General features: G+C 40.7%; 1 protein-coding gene across 11 annotated transcripts in view; it reads left to right on the top strand.

Moving 5' to 3' along the window:
- ppp1r9a (protein phosphatase 1, regulatory subunit 9A) overlaps positions 1-16284 on the top strand; it is a 363720-nt gene that overhangs the window by 321180 nt on the left and 26256 nt on the right. For 9 of the 11 annotated variants that reach the window (XM_072575462.1, XM_072575464.1, XM_072575459.1 and 6 more), the window contains one exon: positions 9795-9977. In XM_072575462.1, the coding sequence (XP_072431563.1) occupies positions 9795-9977 (183 nt within the window). Of the gene's footprint in view, positions 1-9794; positions 9978-14009; positions 14209-16284 lie in introns of all 11 variants that reach the window. The other 2 variants (XR_011961323.1, XR_011961324.1) reach the window with 1 other exon arrangement.

Genomic DNA, 16284 nt, shown 5'->3' with positions numbered 1-16284 from the left:
AGTGAACATGGCTTTGTGTGTGGGAAATCATGTCTCATTAACTTGATTGAGTTTTTTGAAAAAGTAACAAATAGGATTGATGAGGGCAGAGCGGTGAACGTGATCGATATGGACTTCAGTGAGACGTTCAATAAGGTTCCTTATGGTAGACTTGTAAGCAAGTTTAGATCACATGGAATACAGGGTGAACTAACCATTTGGATTCAGAACTGGCTAGAAGGTAGAAGGCTGAGGGTGGTGGTGAAGGATTGCTTTTCAGACTGGACATCTGCGATCAGTGGTGTGCCACAAGGATCGGTGCTGGGTCCACTGCTTTTTGTCATTTATACAAATGATTTGGATGTGAACATAGGAGGTATAGTTCGTAAGTTTGCAGATGACACCAAAATTGGAGGTGTAGTGGATAGCAAAGAAGGTTACTTCAGTGTACAACGGGATCTTGATCAGATAGGCCAATGGGCTGAGAAGTGGCAGATGGAGTTTAATTTAGATAACTATGAAATGCTGCATTTTGGAAAGACAATCAGGGCAGGATGTATACACTTAATGGTAAGGTCCTAGGGAGTGTTGCAAAACAAAGAGACCTTGAAGTGCAGTTTCATAGTTCTTTTAAAATAGAGTCTCTAGGAGAGAGGATAGTGAAAAAGGCATTTTGTATGCTTTCCTTTATTGGTCAGAGCATTGAATATAGGAGTTCAGAGGTCATGTTGCGGCTGTACAGGACATTGGTTAGGCTACTTTTGGTACATTGTGTGCAAGTCTGGTCTCCCTGCTATTGGAAGAATGATGTGAAACGTGAAAGAGTTACGTTGATGGTTGTCAGGGTTGAAGGGTTTTGGCTATAGGGAGAGGCTGAATAGGCTTGTCATGTTTTCCCTGGAGCGTTGTAGGCCGAGGGGTGACCTTATAGAGGGTTATAATATCATGAGGGACATGGATAGGGTAAATAGTCAAGGTCTTTTCCCTGTGCTGGAGGAGTCTGGAACTAGAGGGCATCGGTTTAGGGTGAGAGGGGGAAAGATTTAAAAGGGATCTGAGGGGCAACGTTTTCACACAGAGAGTGGTGTGTGTTTGGAATGAGCTGCCAGAGGAAGTGGTGGAGGCTGGTACAATTACAGCATTTAAAAAGCGTGTGGATGGGTACATGGATAGGAAGGGTTTAGAGGGTTGTGGACCATGTGCTGGCAAATGGGACTCGATTAATTTAGGATATCTGGTCGGTATGATCGAGTTGGACCGAAGGGTCTGTTAACATGCTGTACATGCCTATGACTCTATGATATGGGACAAGTACAGGAAATTGGGATTAGTGTGCCTTTAGTAGTAGTTATTGTCAGTCCGGACTCAATGGCCAAAGGGCCTTTGTGTGCTGTGTGACTCTGAAGCTATTTACGAATTTACTTGTGTCTTTTTTTTCTGACAAACTTACTGTGTGTATATTAAATGCTGCAACTTCAAACTGTTCCACCTATTTATTATGAAGTCTTTAGCAGGTTTTGGCAGAACAAGGCAATTCAGAGAGCAACTTGATTTCTGTATTTAACTGTACATATGTGGCTATCAGATGTTGACTTAGTATTGTATACTTACTATTGTATAATACTTACAAATGGTGAGCATTGTTAACTTCATTGGCACGTCTGCATTAAAATCCAGCCATGTTCTGCCTTCTTATAGTCATAGCATTTGTTTAGAGGCTTGATTCTTTAATTTGATCAGAAAAGCATTCATCCACAAAAGAAAAATGGCAATGGGAGGAATCTGAAACTAACACCGCAGACTAAAAAGTGGACCTAAACCAATGGGGAATGTGATTCCTGCGGACATTAGCATTTATTTGGGGCTATCACAACATCACTGAAACACAAATTCCATTTTCAGAGAAGGATCCTGCTACTTTCTTACAGGTGTTTTGCATGTAAACTCAGAAGAGAAGTTAATATCAGTATATTTATTAATTATAATTAAGGACAGTATAATTAAAAGGGGGTGGAATCCTGCATATTTTTAATTTATTCCTGCCTGGTTTCCACCAGACACTGGGGAGAAAGCAGGGACGGAGAGTTAAAATCACTGCTTGTAACACGCCAAAGTATCAAATACAGTATAGAAGAAATGGGCCTTTAGCCCACTGAGTCTGGACCATCAAAAATACCTACCTACACAAGTCCCACTTTCATAGAGTAGGACAATAGCCTTGAATGTTATGATGCTTCAAACATTTTACAAAAGTGAAGATAACTGTCTCAACTGTCCTCCCAGCCAGTGCATTCCAGAGCCCCATCACCCTCTGGGTAAAAAAGTTTTTCCTCAAATTTCTACTAAACCGCCTGCCTTTCACTTTAAAAGTGTGCCCTTGGTTCCTGAGTTCTTACCTGAAAGGAACATCTGCTTTCTATCTATCTTGTCCAAGCCCCGCATAATCTTATATACCTCTATCAGGTCCATCCTCAACCTTCGCTGTTCTGAAGAAAACAATCCAGTTTAATCCAACTTCTCTTCATTGGTAAAATGCTCTATCCCAGGCAACATCCTGGTAAATTTCCTGTGCATTCCCTCCAGTGCAATACATCCTTCCTATAGTGCTGTGACCAGAACTGTATAGTACTCCAGCTGTGTCCTCATTGAAGTTCTGTACAGTTCCAACATGAACTCCCTGCTCTTATAATCTATCCGTAGACTGATGAAGGTGTGTCCCGTCTGCTTTCTTAACTTCCCCATTAACCTATCTTCCCACCTTCAGGGATCTTTGGACAAGTACCACAGGGTCCCTTTGCTCCTCTGAACTTGCTGGTGTCCTACCGTTCATTGAGTACACCCTTTAGTACTTGTTCCAAAGTGTAGCAGCTCACATTTATCAGGATTAAACTCCATCTGCCTCTGATCTGCCCATCTGTCCAGCCCATCTTTATCCTCCTGTTACCGAAGACCTTTCTCACTACCATCTGTTAATGTGCTTATCATCTCTTCCTTCTCCCCTCTCCCCCCAACATTCTCATCAACATGATTAAAGAATACTGCAAACAATGAACGACCCAGCAGTGATCCTGTAGTACGACAGTGCGCACAAGGCTCCACTTATATAAACAGCTTTCTACCGCCACCCTCTGTCTCCTGCCACTAAGCCAATTTTGGATCCAAATTACCAATTTACCCTGGATCTCATGAACTTTTGCTTTCTTTATCAGTTTCCCATGTGAGACCTTGTCAAAGGCCTTGCTGAAGTCCATATAAACGAAATCAAGTGCTCTACCCTCATCTACACAAAATTCAGTGGAATTTGTTAGACATGACTCCCTCTAACAAAGCCATGCTGACTATCTCTGATTAAACCTTGCCCTTTTCAATAGGGATTAATTTTCTTCTTCAATATTTTCTCCAGTAGTTTTTCTTACCACTCAGGTGAGACTCATCAGCCTGTAGGTCGCTGGTCTATCTCTACCTTGAAAATTGGAACCACATTTGCTGTCCTCCAGACCTCTGGCACCTCCCCTGTGGCTCGAGATAATTTACAAATTTGGGTCACTGCACCTATTGCATTCTTCCTCATCTCCCACGGTAGCCTGCGTTACAAATCATCTAGACATAGGAATTACCTGATTTTAAACCCGCCAAAACCTCCAGTACTACTTTGCTTCTTCTATCAATCTGTTCAAGAACCTCGCAGTCCATCTTCTTGATTCTGTAATTGAATCCTCCTCCTCCCAAGTAAACATAGATGTGAAGTACTCGTTTCAGGTACTACCAATTTTCTCCGGCTTTATACACACATTTTCCTCTTTGTTCCTAATGGGCCCTACTCTCCCTGATTATTATCTTTCCCTTGATATATTTGTAGACTCTATTGGGGTTCACCCTAAGCTTGCTTGTCAATGGTTTTTCATGCCCTGTCTTTGCCATTTTAATTGTCTTCTATACTCCTCCAGTGCCTCCATTGTTTTGCTCCCTTTGTACCTGTCATACATATCTCTTCACCCTGTTCTGAAAATCTTAAGATATTCTGGGTTCTCTGGGCTTGTGGTTCTACATTTCGCCCTAAGGGGAATATGTGCCTGTATCTACATAGTACCGTTTTTAATGTCCTCCATTGTTCTGCTGTAGATTGCCCTCAAGTAGCTGTTCCCATTCTATTTTAGCCATATTCTGCCAAAGTTTAATACAATCTACCTTACCCAAATCCACAACACTTTTTTGCAGACCATCTTTTTTTTTTACATAACAAACATAGAACTTATAGGACATTAAACTTAGGTGCAGAATTAGGCCATTTAGCCCATTGAGTCTGCTCTGCCATTCGATATTTTGTCAATCCTATTCCCCTTAGTCTTCTCCCCATAACTTTTCATCCCCTTACTAATCATGAACCTATCTGTCTGTCTTAAATATACTTGACCACCATAACCTTCTGTGACAATGAGTTCCATAGATTCACCATCCTCAGGCTGAAGAAGTTCTTCCTCATTTCAATTTGGGAGGGTAGTCCCTTCATTCTGAGGCTGCGCTTTGGGTCCAAAGTCTCTTCGAATGGAAACATCCACAGTATCTTGGCCTTTCAGTATTCAGAAAGTTTCAATGAGATCCTCTCTCACGTTTCTAAACTCAACTGTGTATGACACAGCATTGTCTACCACTCCTCTTACAAAAAGCCTTTCATCCCCAAGATCATTCTTATAAAGCTCTTCTAGACTTCTGCCAGAACATTCTTCATTAGATGGAGGACCCTAAACAGCTCACAATATTTCAAATGCACTCTGGGATATTGTGAATAGTTTGGGCCCCTGCATCTATAATGTTGTGGTGACTATTACTAAAATGGTCCCCCTCTATGCCTCAGACACCTATCTGGCTTCATTCCACAGAATTAAGTCCAGCACTACACCATCCCCTGTAGGACCATCCACTTATTGATATAAAAAGTTCTTGTTTATACATTTCAAGAAATTTACTCTGCTAAACCCATTTTCTATAATTATCCCAATTAATATTATTTATTAATTAATCGTCCCAAATCACCTCCTATAAGTTATTGTTTTTACACATCTTAGTGAATTGACTACATATCTGCTCTTCAATTGCCTGCTGGCTGTTTGGTAGCCTATAATACACACCTAACAGTCTCATTGCTCCCTTTTTATTCCTAAGTTGCACCCACAAAGCCTCATTTGAAGACCCTTCCAAGATATCATCCAACCTCACTGAAATAACTGACTCCCTAACTAATAATGTGGTAACACCTCTACTTTTGCAACTCCCTGTGCTTTGCCTGAATGTAAAGTTATACAGCTTAGAAACAGGCCCTTTGACCCACCATGTCTATGCTGACCAACAAGCAGCAAACTACATTTGCCTGCACTTGGTCTAAGGCCTACTATGTGCTTATCCAGATGCTTTTTAAATGCTATGAAAGTATCTGCCTCCATCACACTCTCAGGCAGCAAGTTCCATATTTCTACCATCCTCTGGGTGAAAAAGTTTTCTCTCAGTTCTCCTCTAAACAATCTAAACCACTTTAAACATATGCTCTCTGGTCTTATGCACATTTGCCTTAGGGAAACGATTCTCACGATTTACTCTTGTCTATGCCTCTCATACTTTTGTATCCCTCAATCAAATCATCCCTCAGCCGTCTCTGCTCCAAGGAAAGCAAGCCCAACCTGTACCACCTCTCATAACTGAGATTTTTCATCGCAGGTAACATACTGATGAATCTCTTCTGCACCGTCTCCTGTGCAATCACGTTCTTCCGATAGTGTGACAGTAAAAACTGCACATAGTGTTTCACCTATGGCCTAACCAAAGTTTTATAAAGTTGTAAGAAGGCTTATTTGCTCCTATATTCTACGCACTGGCTAATGAAAACAAACATCCTGCATCCCTTCTTCACCAGTCTATCTAACTGTGCTGACATCTTCAGGACTTGTACACCAAGGTCCCTTTGTCCCTCAGTACACCCGAGGGATCTCCATTCATTGTGTGCTCTTATTAGACCTCTCAAAATGCACCACCTCACACCTGTCAGAAATAAATTCCATCTGCTGATGCCCTGCCCAATTTATCAGCTGATCAATATCAGACTGCAGCCTGAGAACATCCTCCTCAGGATCAACAACACCATCAGTGGTTTGTGTCATCTGAAAGCTTACTAATTGTATTGTCTACATTCACATCCAAATCACTTATGTACATAAGAAACAGCAAAGCTCCCAGCACTGATGCCCATCGTACAGTACTGGTCACAGGTTTCCAATCACAAAAATATCCCTCCAACTTTTGCCTCCTGTTTGCAAGCCAATATTGAATCCAGTATGCTAACTTGCCTTGGATCCTATGGACTCTTACTTTTTGGACTAGCCTTTCATGTGGCACCTTGCCAAAAGCCTTTCTGAAATCAGTGTAAAAGACATCAACTGCACAACTCTTCTCAGTATATTTAGTTAACTTTTAATCCTGTTCCTCAGACTTTTTCCAATAGTTTCCCTACCACTGACATCAGGCTAACAGGTCTGTAATTACCTGGTCAATCTCTGCTGCTCTTATTGAACAAAGGAGCCACATTAGTTACCTTCCAGTCATCTGTGGCCAGCAATTTATTAAGTATCTCTGCCAGGGCCCCAGCAATCTTCTCCCATGGCAGCTTGGGATACATCTCAACAGGCCCTAGAGATTTATGCGCCTTTACACCTGTTAAAACAACTAATACCTCCTTCATGTTAAGATTAACATGTTCTAGAACCTCACCATCCCAACTGAAATCCCATGCCTTTCTCTTCTGTGAATACAGATCAGAAGTGTTCATTTAAGCCCTCACCCATGTTTTCAAGCTCCACATACAGGTCGCCCTTTTTGTCCCTAATAGGTCCCACTCTTTCCCTGGTAATCCCTTTATTATACTTACAAAATGCCTTGGGGATTTCTTTGACCCTTACTGCCAAAGATATATCATGGCTCCTCTTTGCCTCCTGATTTATTTTTAAAGCAAACCATCCACTGTCTATACTTTTGAAGGACTTCCCCTGTTTTTGATGTGCTGCAACTGACATGTGCTTCCTTCTTTTTCTTATTACATTCAGGATATCCCTTGACATCTAGGGCTCTGTGGACTTGCTGCCCTTCCCCATCACCCTTAAAAGAACACACTGGCCCTGAATTCTCGCTATGCTACTTTTAAAAGTTCCCATTTTCCAAATGTACAATTACCTTCAAGTAGCTGATCCCAGTTCGTTTTCCAGATCCTGTCTAATGATATTGAAATTGGCCTTCCCTAAAATGAGACACTTAAGTTCTGCATTATCTGTATACCTTTCAAACTTAGACTTTTAAACTTAGAGTTATGGTCACTGTCCTCAAAATGCTCAGCTACTGAAATTTGAACCACTTGACGGACGTCATTCCTTAGGATTAGATGCAGGCACAAAAGAGCTGTCTGGGATGTCCTTTAAAAATTCCACCTTATCAATCTTTTTGCATGAATCCCAGTTAATGTTAGCAGAGATAAAATCCCAAGCCTGTTTCTCTTTCATCGTTCATGATTTGCCTTCATATCTGCTCCTCTCTTTCCCTTTGATTGTTGGAAGGCCTGTATTATAATTCCAAAAAAGTATTCATTTTTTTTAAAGATTTCTAAACTCTATCCACATGGCCTCATTTGAAGACCTTCTATTACTGCATTGATGCTTTCCTTTATCAATAATGGAACGCTGTCCCTCTCCCCGCATTGTGCCTGAAACGTACATGGAATGTTGAACTGCCAGCCCTCTCCTTCCTTCAGCCATGTCTTAATATCATATACCCACATGCTGATCAAAGCTCTAAAATCATCCGCCTTACCAGTCAAGCTCCTTGCATTAAATTAGATGCAGTTTAGCTTTCCTAATATCCCTTGTGCCTTATCCTACCCATGTTTTCTCTGCCGACTAAAGTAACCTAGCATTCCTTCCAAATTTTTGATTGAACCTTGCTCTTGACTTTACATATATTCTATGCACCACTCTCCCCAACAAATTAGTTTGAATTCTCGCCAACAGCACATGCAAACCTCCCAGCAAGGACTTTAGACTTCTTGCTGTTCAATTTCAACTTTTACAGCTAATATAGTACCTATCTACTTCAAATGTTGTCCCAATGTTCCAAAAATCTTAATCCTCCATTGTGCATCATTTCCTTAGCCATGTGTTCATCTGACCTATCTTTGTAATTCTACACGCATTGCCACGTGGCACAAGACGAAATCTGGAGATTACAACATTAGTCAGTCTTGTCTCTCCCTCAGCCACGTCTCTGATAGCAACAACTTTGCAATTCTATGTATCAATCTGTACCTTTAACTCATCTGTCTTACCTATAAAACTGTTAGCATTGATATATAGGCAATCCAGCCATGCCTTGAAACTCTACATGGCTGAACTCCCTGTGCCTTGGTTTCTTTTCTAAGCTATGCTGCGTCACTATTTATTTAAAGTACTGTGTCCCCTATTCCTGCTCAACTAGTTTAAATTCCCCCTTGAAGCACTAGCAAACCCTCCCTCAAGGATGTTATTCCCAACCTCGTTCAGGTACAGACTGTCCCACTTGGAGATGTACCTTTCCTTAAAATTGTACCCGGTGATACAGGAATCTAAAACTTCTCTCTTGCACCAACTCTTGAGCAATGCATTCATGTGCTGTACTCTCCTTTTTTGTACTTGCTAGCACATGGTACTGGGAGTAATCCTGAGATGAAACCCTTTAGGGCTCTGCTTCTTAATCTACTGTCTGGCTCCCTGAACTGTTGATGCAAAATCTCATCCCTCATTCTACTTATATTGTTGGTACCAATGTGTACCTTGACCTCACTTGTTTCATCCTCCTCCTTCAGGATGCCCTGCAGCCACACAGTGACATCCCTGACCCTGGCATCAGGAAGGCAACAGGCCATCCTTGAGTCTTCAGCCACTTCTTCCCTCCCCTCTTGTACAGTCTGGCTGTTTATGGTAAAAAAAAGTCTAGCTGTCACTAATGCCCTTGAAGATACCAGTGCCCTCATCAACTTCCAAAATGAAAAATGGATTTATGAATTGAACCTCAGGTCTCCTGCCTATCAACCTGCTCCACTCTGGCTGCCTGGTGTTCATCCATTCCTTGCTTTCCTCCAGTCCTTCCAGCTGTGGTGTAACCACCTCTCTAAACATGCTATATACGAAAGCCTGGGCCTCACATTGTGCCACAGTGTCTCCAGCTGCTGCTCTAGTTCCAAAACCCAAAGCGTACATTTGTGCAGTTGGGAGTACTTCCTGCATCAGTAGGCTCCATGACTCCCCACACATGATAGATCAAGCATTCCATTCAGCTGCCCTCATCTGCATAATTTAAATTTCTTTGGTCTTAGAAGTTAACATTTTCATGAAATAATTCTACAATTTTTAAATAACTGCTATTTAAGGTGAGCTTATGAAGGTAGTTCCCTTACAAGCTAATCAGCTCACTGCTTTCCTGTGTGACATCACTCCAATTTTTCTCCTCTGATTCAGATGAGTGAATTTATACCTGGCATATGTTTAACCTTGAAGCTTGTTAAGGGTGCATAAAGACTTAAAAGAAAAATATACTCCAGTAAGTGTGGAATGGAGACATCTATAGTCTACTTCAGTAAGTGACATGAAGGTTCCAAGTGAGAACATTGTCTGAGGAAGAATAGAAATGTAAATAAGTTGTAATAACTCAATTTCTGCTAGTAACTCACAGTTTAACTATTTAATGAACAAACAGCTGATATCACAATCATTATTGTGAATTCTTCTTTTGTTACTTTCTGATAGATCCTCGATGAAGGACAATCACCAAAACACAATCAGTGGAAGACTCGTGCTGTTTTGGATTGGAGCACCCACCAGGTTTCTCATTGGCTTATGGGACTGAACATGGAACAATATATTCCACAATTTACTGCCAAAGGCATTGATGGAGAACAGTTGCTGCAATTGGATGGAAGCAAACTTAAGGTAAGTAAATACCAAAAAAAATTATTGCTTTAGTTCAAGTTAAAATATATCCATAGTTCAACCATCAGAAATGATATATTGCACCTTGTCAATGCCTGGCATGGAAAAATCTACAATCAAGCTGCATCAAATAGGTGATACAAAAATAGGTACAAATGCAAATAAATTATTAAGCTAAGATTTTGCTAATTTTTTTGTTGTTTTTTGCTGTATACTCAACCATCAAAAGATTTGCATGAGAAGTATTTCTGGCAGTTCTAAAATGGATGCAGAGAGAAAATTGAAGATACAAGGGGCCATGGCTGTAAAAGGTTAGTTAAAAATCACACAACACCAAGTTATAGTCCAACAGGTTTAATTGGAAGCACTAGCTTTCGGAGTGCTGCTCTTTCATCAGGTGGTTGTGAGTACACATTTGTAAGACATAGAATTTATAGCAAAAGTTTACAGTGTGATGTAACTGAAATTGTACATTGAAAAATACCTTGTTTGTTTGTTAAGTCTCTCATCTGTTAGAATGGCCGTGTTAGTTTCACTTCCTTTATATGTAAATCACAAAACTTTTTTAAAAGTTACATTCTCAGGTTAACTTTACCAATTGGTGTCAGCCCAGATAATGTGTTAAAGGTGTTAGCCCCCTGTGTGCTGCTGCCTGTAACATAATGTTTAGACTGATTCTAATCTAAAAAATGAATTTACAGAATCTTACATGAATTCATGCGGCGGGGGCCGGGGTCTGTGACTGTGAGAGAATGTGTGTGTGTGTGAGTATAAAGGAGTCTTAAGTCTGTGAGAGGGTGCATGTGGGAGTGTGTGTGTCTGAAGGAGTGTGTGTGTGTATATATAGGAGTGTCTGTCTGTGTGTATAGTGCAATGGTGGTCACCTGGAGTGTGACATGAACCCAAGGTCCCAGTTGAGGCCCTCCTTATGAGTACCGAACCTAGCTATCAGCCTCTGGTCGGTAACCACCATTGCACTATACACACACACACACAGGCACTCCTATACACACACACACTTCTATACGCACTCACAAACACTCCTACAGGCACACACACTCCCACACTCACACATGCACCCTCTCACAGACAATCACAAGCACTCGACCCCCCCCACACACGCACACACACACACACACACACACACTGTGCGTTTGTGGAGTAAATTTGTACTTGCAGAGTTACATTGTACTTAGCTCAAAAACTGCATGAATCCATGTAAGATTCTGTTAACTCATTTTTTAGATGAGAATCAGCCTAAATATTACGGCACAGACAGCAGCACACAGGGGGCTAACACCTTCAACACATTATCTGGGTTGACACCAATTGTTAAAGTTAACCTGAGAACGTAACTTTACAAAATAAGTTTTGTGATTTACATATGAAGGAAGTGTCATTCTAACAACTGAGAAACTTAACAGTCAATGTATTTTTCAATGTACAATTTCAGTTACATCACACTGTAAACTTTTGCTATAAATTCTGTATCTTACAATTGTGTACTCCACAACCACCTGATGAAGGAGCAGCATTCCGAAAGCCAGTGCTTCCAATTAAACCCATTGGACTATAACCTGGTATTAACAATAACTGCAGATGCTGAAAACCAAATACTGGATTAGTGGTGCTGAAAGAGCACAGTAGTTCAGGCAGCATCCTGATGAAGGGCTTTTACCCGAAACGTCGATTTCGCTGCTCCTTGGATGCTGCCTGAACTGCTGTGCTCTTCCAGCACCACTAATCCAGTATAACCTGGTATTGTGTGATTTTTAATTTTGTGCACCCCAGTCCAACACCGGCAACTCCAAATCATGTAAGAAGTTAGTTAACATAAATTAATGTGACAGATTAAATCTTGGATTCGTATACCGATTGTCAGTTTTTTTTTTAAAGTTCCTATGCCCTTTTAAAATGGTAACTAGTGTTGAATCTTATTAAGTTTATTTTCACCATCTCAACAATAGTAGTGATGTATTATCTCTGTTTGGGATTTTTCATTTCTTTGATCTATACTGAATTGTTGACTTATCCAACCCTTTTGCAGTCAGGAACTAACTTTGAAATTTTATTTCATTTTTAATGGCTGGGGGCAAATTTTAATTAATACATTAGGAATGAAAATAGAAATTGCTGGAAAAGCTCAGCAAGTCTAGAGCATCGGTGGAGAGAAAGCAGAGTTAATGTTTCGGGTCCAGTGACCTTTCCTCAGAACTGAATGTAGCTAGGAAAAAATTGGTTTTATGCAGAAGCTAGCGTTTGGGGGAGGGTGTAAGGAGTAAATGGTAGGTGGAAGTAGAGCCCAAAGAGAGAGAAGAACAGTTGAACAGACAAAGGAGTGGATACCGATCAGCCTGGGAGAATGAATAACCATCTTCCTAGTACCTAAGAAAGTAAATGCAACGTGCCTTAATGATGACTACGCAGTGGCTCTGACCTCCATAATCATGAAATGCTTCAAGAGGCCCACATTAAGTCTATACTCCCAGCCTGCCTCGATCCACTGCAATTTGCCTACCGACATAACAGGTCCACAGCGAATGCCATTTTCCTAGTGTTGTACTCATCCCTGGAACATCACGCTAAGAAGGACACCTATGTCAGACACCTGCTCATCCCCTCTAGACGAATCTCCTCCATAATAATATTCTGGATGGATTCTGAGCCCCCTACTCTACACACAATTGTGTAGCCAAATTCAGAACGTACACCATCTACAGGTTCACAATCATAATACAGTATTGCGGACCCCCTTAAACATTTCAAGAAGGTAGTCCTGACCCTAACCTTTCTATTTATTTTAAGCAGGTATAAGATAGATATTCCAGGAATGATGCAGCTGGTCAAACCACCCAGTTAAAACAAAACAGTATTTATTTACAGACTACCAAATGAAACACGAACAAAAGTGAACAGATTATAGAATAATTTAACCTATCTGAAAACGCAAGCGACTCTATCGCAATTTAAAGATGGTATTCCCATTTCCTGCAACATCCCCATGATCATGCTTGGCAAAAAAGGTAAAATCAAACCCAGGTCCTTACGGGAGAAATATCAGAGGAAGAGAGAGTCAGCCAGAAAACCTTTGTTGAATCCGTGAACCTTTCTCCCCAACAGCTTTCTTTGACCAGCAGCTTCAAACTAAACCAAACTTAAAAAAAACCTGAGCCGAGAGAACTGGCCACTCCCCTTTCATTGTACAACTGTTTTTAAAAAAACTCTAAAGGCCTCCTCTGATTGTTAACTTAGGCAGTATCTGTTAGCCATTATTAAAGTCAGTTCAGACATACCAGCACCTCTACCTTTCCGAGTCTTTGTGAAAAGAAACAAGGACAAAATTAACTTTGTTAAAGAGACAGCATTATCGCAACAGAAAAGAGATAGCGGGCAAGGTGACGTGGTGTAATGATAACAATATCTCTCTCAATGTCGGCAAAACAAAAGAACTGATCATTATCTTCAGAAATAAAAGAGGAGAACGTGCTCCCATTGAGAATGTTTATAACCTTAAAACTTGTCCTTAAACATTTAGATTAAAATGTGATTTCAAATTATAGAACACATTTGCTGCACACTAGAAAACAGACAGTTAGGGAGGATAAGACAACTAAGAACATTTGCCTTAACATCAGTGAATTTGTATAAACAGGACACCATGATAACATTCACAGCTATTGCTTTGTGAAATTAATAACAATGTTTGATTCTGACCTCGAAACAAAACTCGGTATCAATTAACTTCTCTCTCGAATTATTGTCCTTCACTATTATGCGTCTAGTTCAGAACATGCAGTACCTTTGTTAACATTTAGTGTCTGTGACAGTACAGCCTTTGTAAATTTGTGTATAAAGGTAGTCTGTTTGTGATAGTACAACAAAATAGCCTGCCAAGATTCTTGAAGGAAGAGCAATATCATACTCTCCTGGCTTCTAGGTATCAGTGTTATGTTGTAACAGTGATGCTATGAGTAAATGAAGAGGATGTTAAAATTAAACTAAACTGTCTGTAAGAGTTTTTTTTAATTCCAGACTACCAAAGGTACGCTCTCCAGGACGAACCAAGAGAGGCTTACAGGTTGAGTTCATAAGGAATTCCTTGGGCCGTCTCAAATCTGTACTTTATCAATTTGGCACTGCGAGCAGGGTTCCAACAAGGGCTACGTTTGAGTGAAACTGGAAAAGAGGAGCTCCGCCTAAGGGTCGGACTCGAGACCAATGGGCCCACAAGGTAAGATTATACCTTGATTGCTCTCGGTCTGCATCTTTGTGTGATGCCTCCCCCATTTCACTCTCATGGTACCCTAACGGAACCCTAAATGAGATTGTTTAAATAGGTACTAAAAACAGAAACTGTCAGGGTTTTAGAATGTGAAGAATGGTTTTCAGGAATCATTAGTCTTATTCATTGTCAGGTTGTTAATTAGTGAAAGTTTTAGGTCTAGATTATCTTCTCTGTTGTACCTGTTTGGCTTGGCTTGTCTTGCTTTGCCATTTTACCTTGTTTGTCTGCTATGGTTTTGTTCTGTTTGTTTTGGTGTTTGTTCTTTGTTTATGAAATATAGAGAGTGGTTGCTGCTTTTATAGCATTAAGAAAAATGCTGGCCAAAGATACAACTCTCGCACACTTGGTTAAGCAGCTATGTGCCACAGCCAGGATTTATGAGGCTAAAATTCCCTAACTTTGACTTCTAGAACATGAGTGCCTCATTACCCTTAAAATATGTGCGCGAGACAGAGAGAGACAGGCAAGCAGAGATTCAGTGCTGATTCTCTGCAGTTTGCAGAAAGTTTAATCCTTTGAGATTTGGCTTGGATGCACATTTGCTTGTTGGTGAGTGAATGTTTGTGTTTTGTGGGGTTGGAGCCCCTGTAGATCAGTAGTTTTGTGAAGATTTAAATTAGGTAAGATAAATATGGATGCAACTCCAGATAAGATGGAAGACAAATGTCCCCTAACAGAAATAATAAGTCTGTGTCCTAATTATGAGAAACAATTAAGGAGAATATCGGCCGCAACTGCTCAACAGAATAAGGGTTGGCCTCTAGAAGGCAACATGATTTAAATCTACTCATTAAAATTGAACAAGGGATTTGGAAAAAAAAAGGGAAGTAAGCAGAAAGAAGCCATATCAGTGTGGAAACAGGTAGCTAGAGAAAAATGGGAAAACCCATGCAATCATCATGGAGACAAAACTATATTAAAATGGGAATTAGTCCATTAACTAAGGAAGGATTCAAACTAGGTTGGACAGAACTAAAACGCAAATGTGAAGCACATAATTGAGAAGCAGAATTGGAATTGGCAAGGGAAAAAAATTTTAAAAAAAACAAAGATTCTGAATCTACACTGAAACATAAGGAGCCCCAAAGAAAAGGGAAACTGGTGAATAAACAAAAGATTGCAGCTGCGCATGACGAAACTGACAACAAAAGCTGTTCCTTATACCCTACCCTCCCCTCTCCCAAAGACTCATTACTAAAAAAACCTGATCCATCTGTGGATGGGGGATGGGAACCTGATTCGGAGGAAATATTTTATGCCTCCCATCCTGTCAGGAGACCTCCTCTGGTTCCCCGCCTGAACCCTCCCCCTTACTCTGAGGACGAATGTGCCAAGGCCCATACCCTTCCCCCAACTGCTCAGCTGAATAAGGATTTGGCTTACCACGAATCTGTTGCCCACCACACTAATTAAAATTAAAATGTGGAAGAAACAGTGAAGCGACTCCTTTGATTTCCACTGCCCATACTAATAAATCCCAAAGACTTTGATAAATTGCAATCAAAGTTTCGGGACCTTAATATCAGTCCTTGCACTCACCCTGATGTGGGAGGGCCAAAAAGAAATTTCCCAAATAGAAGAGTTCCTAACCCACAGGCCCTGAATCCAGGACAAGCTCAATTTGTGGACCTTTATCAAACATGGAAACCTCATGAATTCTCAAGCATTATCAATAAGGCTCCATGTTATGGAAAGAATCCTGAGGGATTTGTTAATTACATTAATAGGACTAGGACCATTTATAATGCTGCCTCCCAAGACCTACTTCACTTCATAGATTGCATCCTTTCCCCTGAAAAATGGGCTGAGTTCTTAAAAATGTTACAATGTAATAATCATACCCAGCTTGTAGTCCGGCACCAGGCCAAACCTAACAGATCAGATTGGATTATTACCTGTCTCCACCAAGCAGGGAGTTGTGCAGTTAATGTGGGTAAAGTCTTAACGTGGAAACCCAGCTCGTGCAAAGGGGCTGAGGAGTTCCTTACCCATTTTAAGGAATGCTATGGCGCTTATTCTGGT

Source organism: Chiloscyllium punctatum, chromosome 8 (assembly GCF_047496795.1).
Source record: "Chiloscyllium punctatum isolate Juve2018m chromosome 8, sChiPun1.3, whole genome shotgun sequence".
NCBI lineage: Eukaryota > Metazoa > Chordata > Chondrichthyes > Orectolobiformes > Hemiscylliidae > Chiloscyllium > Chiloscyllium punctatum.
The sequence above is the reverse complement of the archived record's forward strand: the minus strand, read 5'-3'. Positions and strand labels throughout refer to the sequence as shown.